General features: G+C 49.0%; 1 protein-coding gene across 1 annotated transcript; it reads right to left on the bottom strand.

Annotated features, from left to right (window-relative positions):
- Positions 1–3,553: 3,553 nt before the first annotated feature.
- Positions 3,554–12,793, bottom strand: NTSR2 (neurotensin receptor 2). Its single transcript, XM_029231636.1, is given in 7 exon segments — positions 3,554–3,608; positions 4,277–4,395; positions 4,397–4,571; positions 5,558–5,648; positions 7,246–7,495; positions 12,169–12,603; positions 12,605–12,793. Coding segments are annotated over 7 exon segments (1,314 nt in total).
- Between the last annotated feature and the right edge of the window lie 222 nt (positions 12,794–13,015).

Here is a 13,015-nt window from a genome sequence, read left to right as displayed (position 1 = left end):
AGCTCTTTAAGTGATACATACACACTTTTCCAAGCATTTTTCCATATGTATGATGTCATTTAATACTTAACATCCAGAGGGTAGTGGTTATCATATCTGTTTCACAGGTGTGGACAGGAGGCCCGAGCAGGTGAAGGAATTTGCTGATAAGTGGCAGAGGCAGGATCCATCTTCAGGCCTGTCTGAGCCTGGACTGCAGGGGCTTGAGTCAATGCCCAGTGCTTCTACCTGGGGCCCAGCAAGGGGAATTTGATTTCTATTTGAAATTTGTTATTTAGATATTATACAAACAACATTATGCCAACCGATTAGGGAAAAAAAAAAAAAAAAAGGTTTCACAGTCCTTTTTCTACCAGACATTTACTAAACTCAGATCATGGGATGAAGGTGGCAGAAACCACCCTTATTCTTAGGTCACTCACGCCTCCATAGAAAACTCACCATCTTCTGAGTGCCTCATTCTAGACCTTTTCTCTGAATCGGAATGACTTGTGCATACTATAATTTTGCATTCTGTTTCCCTGTTTAGTTAATAGTAAAACCACAGTATGTTTATACTGCTAAGTAAGTCTTATTATTTGTTTATGGTGGTCTAACACATAGGATTTGTTTGAAAAAATGATCATGAATCGTTCGATTCCTTAAGGCTGAGCCTTTAGTTTCTTATCATCTTTTGTCATCAGACTCTTGGGAAGCGGTGTGATGCAAGTAATGGGACAAGACTTGTCTTAACCTCTCTTTGCTTCCATTTCCCCACATGTAAAATGACAAAAGTAATAACAGTGTTTCCAGGCAGGATGTAAGGGGCAGGCATCATGAGTGATTAACCTGCTTGGCCCAGAGCCTGCCGGTAAATGCCCCACGAAGAGCCTGGCAACACACCTGTGTGCCCACAGAGAGGCTCTTCTTCCTTGGCAAACTGCCTTAAAGGAAATTTCCAGCGGGTGAAACATAGGCTCTAAGTTTTTGAACATTTCTCTAGCTTCCAAAATTTCTTTTCTATTTCCTTTCTAGGAGGGCACTCTGATTTTCCCTCCCTCCACTGTCTGAGCACATCGATCACACCTGGTTTCTGGTGGCAATATGGGCTCTTGTCATTGACGTTTTGAAATGAATGTATTCGCCGCAAAGTGCTGCATCACTATTGTTTTGATCGTTGTTTCTTTAGGAACTTTTGAGGCTGAACGTATGTCCTCTGGTGTGTTTCTTGGCCTTTGAGGTCTTGGTGTTTTCCTTAACGATTTGCATGAGATCTTTGGATAACATGTAAAGTAACTCCTTACGTATCATTCATGTTTTCTTAAATTGTCTTCTCAATATGTTTTTCTTTAAATTTTGGTCCTGCTGTTCTTTGCTATTCACAGGGCCTCCTGTAAGGGTTTACCCAGTTACCAGGTTTTACCCAGTTTGAGGTCTAGAGTGATGACGATGACAATAGTGACGACTAGTATTTATTGGGCATTTACTGTATACCAGGCACTGTGATAGGAACTTTTCATTCTTTCTCATTTCGTCATTACAGATTGATTATTAGGTACTATATATGCATAATCTCTTATCTGAAACCCTTGGGATCAGATGTATCGATATTTTGCAATTCAGAGTATTTGACTTTTTGAAAAGTAGCATGGTTCATATACCACTTACCACAGCAACCCTAACAGGGTGTTATGGACTCAGTGTTGGCATCCCTCAAAATTCATATGTTGAAGGCATAACCCCCACTGTGGCTGTATCTGGACATGGGGCCTCTAAGGAAGTAATTCAGGTTAATTACTGATGAAGTAAGGTCATCATAATGAGGTCATAAGGATGGGGCCCTGATCCAGCAGGATTAATGTCCTTGTAAGAGGAGACGCCCGAGGGCTCTCTCTCTCCCCCCCGACACATGCACAAAGGTCATGTGGACACACAGCGAGATGGCCGCTGCCCACTAGCCAGGAGAAGCCTCAGAATGAAATATAAACTTGTCAGCACCTTGATCTTTGCAGCCTCCAAAGCTGGAGAAAATAAACATCTGTTGTTTAAGCCCCCCAGTCTGTGTTGTTTGGTGATGGCAGCCAGAGCTGACACACAGGAACTTGGAGCATTCACATTTCTGCAGCAAAATGTACATATACTTCTATGAAGAAGGATAACTAAGGGCTGTACATTGCTTCAAATCCAAGTCAGTTTTTGCTGATCTACATTATTTTTAAAAACTGGATTTAAGGACTTTTGCTCCATCCGTTTTCTAGATGAAAAAACAGGCTCAAGGAAATTCCTTTGCCCAGGGTGGGCTCATCCAAGTGATGAGGCCAGGCCCCAAACCAGGTCTGCCCCAGACTGGGGCCCGAGTCCTGGGCCGACTGGACCCCGCTGGTTCAACTGCGTCTGTACCCCCTAACGGAGCTGCATCAAAGTTTGTATTTTGCGCTGCTTCTTGCTCTTTCCTACTTCACGGTGCTCTGTGAGCTTTCACTAGAATGAAGGAGGGTGCCCTCCCCCGCCTTCACTAAGGAGCTCCAGAGATGGACCTTTAAGATCAGCCCACAGGGATCCTCAGCCAGTGTGGCGGAGCCCAGGCACACGGGGCAGAGAGGGGGCGCCCACCCTCCACGTGTCAGTCTGGAGTCTGTCCTGTTCCATCCACCGGGCGATCTCATGCCCGACCCTCGGAGCCACCTGACAAGAGGTTCCCAAGACCAGCCCCGTGTGGCTCCTTCTTTCCAGGTGGCCCTTCCTCTCCCTGACAAGGAGGGTGGTGGGCTCTGTGTAGGCTCTCTCTGAAGTGTGTTGTCATCGCCTCTGGCCTTTTCTCAAGGGCTTAGGGGCTGGGGGCCAGAACGGTCACCTCCCACTCATGCAGTGGCCACTGCACAGCACCCCAGGCCGTGTGCCCTTCCTCCTGGCCACCTTTCCTGTCTTCCTTTGCCGGTTCTAGCTTCTCACCTCCAACAGGGTACTCGTCCAGGCGCGTGTGCGTGTAGTGTGTGGCGTGATATGTGTGCATGAATGTGTGTGCACGTGATGTGTGTGTGATGTGTCTGTGTGACTGTTTGCCCGTGATGTGTGTGCACAGGTGCTGGTTCCAGGACTGGGGACCAGGGTGAGTGATGGACGGAGTTCAGGGAAACATCAACACAGTTAATCAGAGAGAACCTTTTTTCTTTTTAAATTTTATTTATTTATTTATTTTTGGCTGCGTTGGGTCTTTGTTGCTGCGCGCGAGCTTTCTCTAGTTGTGGCGAGCGGGGCCTACTCTTGGTCGCGGTGCGCGGCTTCTCATTGCGGTGGCTTCTGTTGTTGCGGGGCACAGGCTCTAGGCACGTGGGCTTCAGTAGGTGTGGCACACGGGCTTAGCTCCTCCGCGGCATGTGGGATCTTCCTGGACCAGGGCTCAACCCGTGTCCCCTGCATTGGCAGGTGGATTCTTAACCACTGCGCCACTGGGGAAGCCCCAGAAACCTTTTCTTGGTCCGTCTGCTCTGCGCTTCACTTTTCTCTTCCTGCCCCTTTGCAGATCTGTGGCTTCAATGGCAACAGACAGGAAAACCACCCTTTCTCTCTGGGCTCAGGCCTCACAAGCCTTCAGGAGCAAGGCTGGCCGCGTCAAGCAGTACTTGGCCCTGTGCAGGCAGGAGAGGGGCTGAGACCTGCGGGGAAATGGAGGGAGCCTGCTCTGACAAAAAGAATGGAAATGCAACCTTTCCGAACACTGCTGGCCAGAGCACGTCTGTGGGGCTGTTCTCCAGAGCAGGCAGCCCTGCCGTCATCCCACGGCTGCACCGGCCGCCTCACGTCAGGCAGACACACAGGTCCGAGGCCAGAGAGGGCAGCTGGTGACTCCAGGCTCTCTAGGGCCCACAGAATGCTCCTGCTGGGGTGAATGGCTGCTCCCTTACTTGGAGCGACTGGACGATTTTACTACAGCTCATGTGATCTAACAAGGCAGTCAGCTCTGGGCACTGTTGGTTTGTCATTTGCAGAAATTCAGGAGAGCAGAGAAACAGCAATAACAATAATAATAATAATAGTAATAACAATAGCAACAAAAATAATGCCAGCGAAAATATATTCTTTATTATGCACCAGGCACTGTGCTAAGTGTTTAATCTTCAGACAACAGGAAAGATGGGTATTATTCGTCTCCATCACACAGACGAGGAGACTGAGGCTAAGAGGTGTAAGTGACTCGCCTGCAGGTACACAGCTGGTGAGTGGCAGAGCTGGGGGTCCCTGTAGGTCCGCCTGACTGCATGGCTTGAGTTATTAGTGATGAAATTGCTCATCTGACTGCTGGATGGCTGTGCAGTCAGTGTTACTCTTCTCATTCTTCAATTTGATCCAGGCCAGGATTCCTGGGGGAGCCCCAGGGCCGGATGCTGTATCCACTAGGACGGGGCTCCGGGGCCCCTGGGGGGAATGGCTCCGTGGGGTGGTGCTCTCGACACAGGGAGCTGAGGGCTTCCAGGAAGAGTTTTCTGAAGGAGGAGGACACAGCATTGTACAGCACAGGGGTCACCGCCGAGCTGACGTAGAAAAGCGTGTTGGTCACCATGTAGAAGTAGTGATAGAAATCGTAGAGCTTGCTGGAGGAGAAACCCGGAAGGCAGGTTAGAGGGCCTGCCGCCTGCCCGCGGCATCCTCCCCTTGCTGCTGGGAGTGTCTCCCCTTCCACACGGCTGCGTGAGGGAGGCCTGCTTATTGCTATCGGGAAGCTCAGTGTGAATTCAAGAGACGTTCCGTCACACCAGCTGCCCTTGGCTCGCCTGCCCCACCCAGCCTTTGAGTCCCTGTGCCTGGTTGCCCGGCCCGGTCACCTGCACAGTGAAGGGCACACCTGCCGGTGGACGGGGGCCACTGGCCAGCCCGCTGAGACATGGGGAGCCTCGTGCTGCTGGGTGTGGTCAAGGAGATGTGGCTTCACTAAGAGGAGAAAGTCCTTCTGAGAAGCTGTGCCCCTTGTCGCCGTGGGAAGGGCTGTGTGTGTGCATGTGTGTGCACGTGGGGGTCGGAGGGGGGCGCTAGCAGCTCTCGAGAAGGAGCCATCTGTAGACACAGCTATCTCCTTGGAGGCCACGTGGGATCTCTCTCCTCTCAGATGTTTGACTTTCCCTTATGATCGAGGCATAGTGATTTCCAAAAGGAAGATAAGGGATTCTCTGCTTTGCTTTTCTGCAATTGTGTCATAAAAAGGGTGTGCATGGTTTGGTCTCTAAGGGGCCTCTGTTAACTCATGGAATCACAGCTCTGAGGCTTCTTCCCTCTCTCCTTGTAAGAACATGGCCTTTTCCCCGCCCCCTACCTGTAGGCTGCTGTCCGTCCTGAAGTCAGGATGCCCATAACCCTGACTACCACTCACATGGCCTGACCAGTTCAGAGAGGTTTCCGGATAATGCTCTGTTCCCCACCCTGAGCTGGGAGCTTTTGGGATAACAGACTGGGCAGGACCGGATAGAATGGAGGCCAGAGTTCTGGGGAACCCAGCAACTGGGGGTCCCTCCGGAGAGCAGAGGCAGCCCTGGCCCCGCCCGGCTGCCCCTCCCTGTGTGCTGGGGCTCCTCCCCTCACTCACTCGGTCCACCCGTTGTCAGGGACGTAGCAGTACATGAGCCTGCGGGCGTGGTACGGCATCCAGCAGACGACATACACAGCCATGATGGCTCCTGCAGGACCGGGGAGAGACAGACAGACAGGAAACACGTAACAGTTACACCATCTCTGGGGAAGAAGCTGCCCAAGGTGACAAGAGCATTTCCCTTGAAATTGCTCCTAGAGTCTAGGGGTTGGAAGGGGACTTTGAGGTTATCTGACACACCCTTACCTGGATCTATTCCCAAACCTGGTGTTACCCTGTCCTCTGAGTGAATGTCCACTTTAATCCTGACCTGTCCACTGACATGCTTCTAGAAACTGCTACAATATCTATAAGCTCCTGGTCACTAGAAAATACTCCCAACCCAGGGCTAGATATTCCCACTTTGTCTGACTGCAGAGACAACAGAACTCAAATGTCCTCTGCCTTATAAGGCCTCTCCCTCTTCTGTCCCTTTTTCTGATTGATTGATGGCACCACCATCCATGTGGCACTCACATCGTAAGCCACAGAGTCTTCTTCTTTTTCCATTACCCCCGAGATCCAATCTATTACAAAGCATCTCCCTCTCCATTCCTTCCTCACTTCCACTGTGCCCACCCTAGGGGCCCATATCTTCCCTCCACCGGATTATGACGGCAGTCTCGTAAGTGGCTCCATTGTCCCTAACCTTCTACCTCTTCCTTTCCTTTCTTCTACTCCTGCCCTGAGTGGCAAACCCATTCTCTAATCCACTGTGGCCCCTGCACCAGCAGTGTCCACCTCAGCTGGGAGCTTGTGAGAAATGTAAATTCTCAGGCACATCCCAGGCCGGCTGAATCAGAATCTCTGGGTTGGGGGCCAGTGGGCTGCGTCTTACAACTGCCCACATCATTCTTGTGCACACAGAAGTTTGAGAAGCAAACTTCTCAAACTTGGAGAGCCTGTCCTCTAAGACTGCCGAGCACATATATCTCAAGAGCAGCTCTGGACACCAGCTCTTGCCATGACGGCCCGTTGTCTATGGAGGGAAATCCAGGCCTTTCGTGTGCTGCCTCGGTTACTTGTCACATCACATTGCACTTGGCTCCTATATTTTGGTCCTGCCCACAAGACCGTGGCACTGATGACAGAGGAGACCCTCTCCCTTACTCCATCCTCCCAGACCGTCGTGAGTTCCTGGATCACAGCAGGTGCTTGGAAAGACCTCTGTTTTCCTGTGCCTTTAAAGTTGCCCTTACAGAGCCAAGTTTGCCCGGATATGTAGAAAAGCAAACACACTGATCGATGTCACATTAGGAACGGTAGAGAGCTAGTGGAGAGCTGGATTTGGAGACCCAGCTGGTTTGAGTCCACTGTTCCTGGTCTGTGGATCCTTAACTACCTTTGCTCCTTGCGTCCGTCTGTATGGCCAGACTCCCTGAGAAGCAGCCAGGCATCTGCTTGTCTTTGGGCACCACTCCCTGGATCAGACTGGGGGGTTCACGTGCACAATTCCCATTCTTTCCTTTAATTCTACTGCTGCACCTTACAGAAGCCTATTGGTGATTATATAACTCCCCGGGGCAAAGAGAAAAATGACGGCTGGAGGGAGGCAGTAACTTGCTCAAGGTCATGTGGCCAGGTGTTGGCGGAGGCAGCCCTGGATCCGGCCCTTCCCCTCTGGGCGGTGTTACCGGGCACTTAACTGAGAACTTGGATGCTGCGCTGGAGGCCACGGATCCGGCGGGAGTCCTTGTGTCTCACCAGGGCGGCCTGGCCTCCCAGGGCCAGTGTCCTCCTCTCCTCGCTCATTAGCTTCAGGTGGCTGGGGGCGGAGCTGCCTGTGGCAGAAGGGGATGGGCCCTGGGAGCAGAGGGCCTCCAGGTGGCTCACGGTGACCCCGCTGAGGAAAGCAGTTAATGCCAAGGGGAGCACAAAGGACGCCAGCACATTCACCTGGAAAAGGTAATTCCAGAGGTTATGGAGGTATCACCAAGGCTCAGCGATACTCTGGTCATCAGGCCGGGCCCAAGGGCCCAGGAATCTGTAGCAGCAGGAGTGGGGGGTGGCAGGCGCGTGGTGACACCAGGCTTACAAGAGGAAGTCGAGAAAATCCTCAGAAAGTAAGGAGAGAGCAATGAAAATGGAAGAGAAAAGATAAGAAAATTTGGGACGTTTAGGATGCTCACCATCTAAATAATAGCCGTTCCAGAAAGAAAAAGAATAGAGAAAATATAACAACAACATCGAAACACACGACCAAAACCACGTTTACGAAAGATTTCCCAAAATGGAGGAATATGAGCTTCTAGACTGAAATTATAACGACAACATCGAAACACACGACCAAAACCACGTTTAAGGAAGATTTCCCAAAATGGAGGAATATGAGCTTCTAGGCTGAAAAGCATTTGGCTACTCAGAACAATGAATGAAAATAAATCCATGTCAGGGCGTGTTCTTAGGAATTTTAGTGCCTGGAGATAAAGTCTTGAAAGCTTCCGAAGGGATAAAATGGCACATACAAAGGATGGGGTACCAGAATGTCATTATACTCACTCAAAACAACAGTGGAAGAAGCTAGAAAACAAGAGTGATGCGTCACAATCTGTGAGGAAAACGATTTCCATCTTATAACTTTCTGCCCAGCCATATTATGAGAAATGCAAGGATAAAATGAAACATTTTCAGACATGCAAATTCTTAAACATTTTTTTACCTTCTACGAACTTTCTCTCAGGCCACAGGAGGTTACAAGAGCATATGTTCCATCAGAATAAGGTTATGAACAAATACAGAGGGGGAGACCTGGGATCCCCAAATCAGTGTCCCACAGAGGAGCAGAGAGATGGGGTGGCATTGGCAAGGTGCCAGCTCTGCACCCAGTGAGGCTGGACCAGAAGACAGGGCTCTAGGGATGATTGAAGAAGACAAGATGAAGCTGGTAGATTACCTCATGGGTCTGAACATATTGAAATGGTATTTATACTTCTGGTAGAGAAGGAAAAATGAGTTAGAAATAGATGGGAAACTAAGCAAATGAGAGGGGGAAAAAAAAGGCTATTCATTTATTAACTGCAAGGAAAACAAATACTGGAGATAATATTGTAATATTGGAAAGGACAAAAACCAAAAATATACAACCTGGCTCATCAGTGAAGAATTTTACATAGTCACAATAAAGTAAATATTGACCATGAATCTAACCAAATACCATGACATAATGATACTGAAAGGATGGTGAGAGGAAGTGTGTGTGAACGTGGGGTGTGGAGGGCAGGGATGGGAATGTAAAAGAATGACGTATTCATCTTCTACAGGTACAAGTCAGTGGATAAACTTAAGGCTGACGGATAAAGCAGGCGTATTCTTTGGAAAATGTAGGCAAAATGTAGCGGGGGTTACCTAAGAGTGGATGGTGGTTGCCTCCAGATCAGAGACTAGAAATCAGAGCATGGAGGAACAGAAAGGGAGCAGCTGTTCAACTTTATATACCTTGTGTTTTAAATGTTTAATTTTTCAAATTCAAAATACATGTGTTATAGGGTTTTCTCCTCCTCAGTTCTTTCCCTCTGCAAACATTGAAAAAAAATGAAACATTTTAATAGCACTTTAAAATCAGTGCAGAAAAAAATGGGGACTTCCCTGGCAGTCCGGTGGCTAGGACTCTGCTCTTCCACCGCAGGGGGCATGGGTTCCATCCCGATCAGGGAACTAAGGTCCTGCAATTGTGCGGCCAGAACGACAACAAAAAATCATCACAAAGTATCTCAATTGGGTGCTGCACCTTTTTAAGGAGTTATCATTCAGGCTTTTTTCACCTTAATGCATGCTTACAAGTCAGCAACACCCAGAGAAAAATAAAACACTGTACATGACAATCATTTTAAGTTTGTTGTGGAACCAAACAGGTTTTTATTGACAATATACTTACTATCAAACTGTAACTTTAGTACCAGTCAAGACAGAAATTGAAGGTAAAACATATATTCATAAGTTAGTGATTAATCTTTGGCACCTTTGAGATCTTTCTAGAAGAACTATCAAGGCATACCTGGAGATATTGCGGGTTTGGTTCCAGACCACTGCAATAAAGTGAATATTGCAATAAATTCAAGTCACATGAATTTTTTTGTTTCCTAGTGCATATAAAAGTTATGTTTACCCTATACTGTAGTCTATTAAGTATGGAATAGCATGATGTCTAAAAAAAACAATGTACATACATTAATGTAAAAACACTCTATTGCTAAAATTTGCTAACCATCACCTGAGCCTTCAGTGTGTCATAAACTTTATAGCTGTCATAATCTTTATTTGAAATATTGCGAGAATTACTAAAATATGGCACAGACATGAAATGAGCAAATGCTACTGGAAAAATGGTGCTGATAGACTTGCTTAACTCAGCGTTGCCACAAACCTTCAATTTGTAAAAAACACAGTAAAGCCAAGAGCAATAAAACAAGGTATGCCCTTGCAGCTTTTTCTACTTTCAAAAACTCTGAGCATTTTCCTTGGTCAAAAAGCATTGACTCATGTGGATAATGAATCAACTCACTGATAAGACACTAAAAAGAAAGCTGGGCCAAAATAATTTGAGTCTGGTTGTTTTGTTGTGTTAACACAGGCTGTACATCTCAAATGAAACATTTTTGACATACACCATTTGTCAAACAACACTGGTACACTGAAAGAATTCACTACACATAATGTCAAAAGCTTGGCCCGCGAACACTTCATGGCTTTCGTTGCATTGGTTGGTCCGTACCAGTAAAGCAAACGTTGAAAGTAGCATATCTGCAGCACAAACATTGCTTGACACTTTTTTTTTTTTTTTTTTTTTGCCGTACGCGGGCCTCTCACTGTTGTGGCCTCTCCCGTTGCGGAGCACAGGCTCCGGACGCGCAGGCTCAGCGGCCATGGCTCACGGGCCCAGCCGCTCCGCGTCACGTGGGATCTTTCCGGACCGGGGCAGGAACCCGTGTCCTCTGCATCGGCAGGCGGACTCTCAACCACTGCGCCACCAGGGAAGCCCCTGCTTGACACTTTTTTCTCTCTCAGGCCTAACTCCAATATAAGTACAGCCTGGAAGCCACTACCCCAGGCTGTGAAGCGTGGTAGAACTTAACAACCAGGTCTTTGGAGCCTGGGGTTGTTAGTCCATTGCCGGGGGACCACACCAGTGTGCAGCGGGAACCAGGCAGTCAGGCCTTGGGCAGAAGCAGCAGTGCACTGACTGTTCTGCTGACTGATTCCCTGCAGCTCACAATCTGGAGGCAGCTGGGACGCTGGGAGGTAGATGAGTGTCCTGTGCTGCCCCGTGGCCGGGATGTGCTTGGGCCAGGGCTGGGGCAGGCAGCAAGCATGTGGGCAGACTGCTGAGGTCTGAGGTCACAATTAGTCCACCTGATGCAGTGCTAGGAGGAGCCACTCCCACTGTTGTCAGTGGCCTCCCTTATTCTGACTGCTGTCTTGATTCCCTGCAGGACCAGTTCCATTAGTATGGTTACTGTTGGTGGGTTTTGGTGTTTGTTGTTTTGGCCTCCTTTATCATCAGGTCCAGACTGGGGTAAGGAGTTGGACAACTTGCAAAAATGTCTGATAGAGGAAGTGGAGTTTTTAAAAATTAAGGATCCTGCCTAGCCGGCTTTGAGTAATTCTCCTGATAGGGACCATAGTAAGCCACTTTGAAAGCAAGTGGAATGTTTTCTTATTGGGTTTAACTTCACATTTTTCCATATTCTCAGTAAGGCTGCAGTGGATATATGTATTTCTTTTGAAACGCTTCATTAATGTTGAATGTTCAGGCCTCTTTTTATGTCTGCACAACGTCCCAGTAAACTAGTTGTTCTTTCACGTTCTTGTCATGGGGCTAAAGATGACTAGTTTTGGTGATAATAAAAAAGCAGAAGCCTAGGGTGGGTCATGAAATCTATATTTTTACCTGCTCTCAGGGTAATTCTTATACCCCATCACATTTGCTCACCACTCCTGCAAGAGTGGGAAGCCTTCAGAGTTAATTTTGAATTCAAATCTGGACTTCTTTTTCTTTATTATTTTTTTTTATTGAGGTATAGTTGATTTACAATACTGTGTTAGTTTGAGGTATACAGCAAAGTGATTCAGTTATACATACATATATATTTTTAAAAATTTTCCATATAGGTTATTACAAGATGTTGAATATAGTTCCCTGTGCTATACAGCAAATCCTTGTTGCTTACCTATTTTATATATAGTAGTTTTTATCTGTTAATTGCATACTCCTAATTTATCCCTCTCCCCTCCCTTTCCCCTTTGGTAACCATAAATTTTTCTATGTCTGAGAGTCTGTTTCTGTTTTGTATATATATTCATTTGTATTATGTTTTAGATTTCACATATATGCGATATCATATAATATGTGTCTTTCTCTGACTTAACTTCATTTAGTATGATAATCTCTAGGTCCATCCATGTTGCTGCAAATGGCAATATTTCATTCTTGTTTGCACTTCTCTTAGTGTTTCACTTTAGCCAAGTCTCTCCACAAGTCCTTTGTAAAATGGGGCAATGAGACCCAACTTTCCGACTGGTCTCCAGTATGAGAGATGAAAACAGGCTGTAGGGTCGCCCCTCCCGCTTACCTGGATGAAGACCTGCAGCGTGGTACGGCTCACCAGCACGGTGCACACGCGTGAGGCGTGCTCCGGCCGCCCGCCGGCCGTCTCCAGCTCGTGCTTCTGCCCCATGACGATTGCCATGGGCAGAGCCAGGCCGAGCGAGGCGGCCCAGACGAGGGACAGCAGGAGGCGGGTCCTGCGCGGTGTCAACAGGCTTCGGGCGCGCAGGGGCTGGCAGACGGCCAGGCAGCGCTCGGCGCTCAGGCTGGCCACGCTGAGCACCGTGGCGTAGGCGCACAGCTCGCGCACGAAATAGTAGGCGCGGCAGCCCAGGTCGCCGAAGACCCAGGGGTAGTGGAACCACACAAAGTTGTAGAGCTCCATGGGCACGCCGACCAGCAGCAGCAGCAGGGCGGAGAGCGCCAGGCTGAGCACGTGGCAGCGCAGGCGCCCGGGGGGGGCCGGCCCGCGCCTTCAGCACCACGTGCGCGGACAGCGCATTGCCCGCAGTGCCCAGCGCGAAGATGAGCGAGTAGAGCGCGGTGAAGAGCACCTTGGCCCAGAGGCGCGTGTCCACGCCCAGTCGGGCGTCCAGGCCCAGCGCGGGGCCGGGGCTGGGTCCCGGGGGCCGCGGGCTGCTGGTCTCCATCCCGCTCCCGCGGCTGCACTCCCTCCCTCTCCCTGCCCGGAGACTGGGAGAGCTGCTCCGTCAGCCTGCGCCTCCTCCTCTCTGGGAACCTCCAGAACAGGAGGACACGCCCCGCGAAGGGTGCCCCCGAGCCAGCGCAGGACCGCGAGGGGAGGCCCGCTAGCCGCGCTCAAATTTCTCAGTTCAGCTCCACGCAGGAAACACGTGCTGGGTGGACGGCGG

Source organism: Monodon monoceros, unplaced genomic scaffold, assembly GCF_005190385.1.
Source record: "Monodon monoceros isolate NGI ecotype Baffin Bay Population unplaced genomic scaffold, NGI_Narwhal_1 Super_Scaffold_19, whole genome shotgun sequence".
Lineage (NCBI taxonomy): Eukaryota > Metazoa > Chordata > Mammalia > Artiodactyla > Monodontidae > Monodon > Monodon monoceros.
This window is presented reverse-complemented; position numbering and strand designations above follow the sequence as displayed.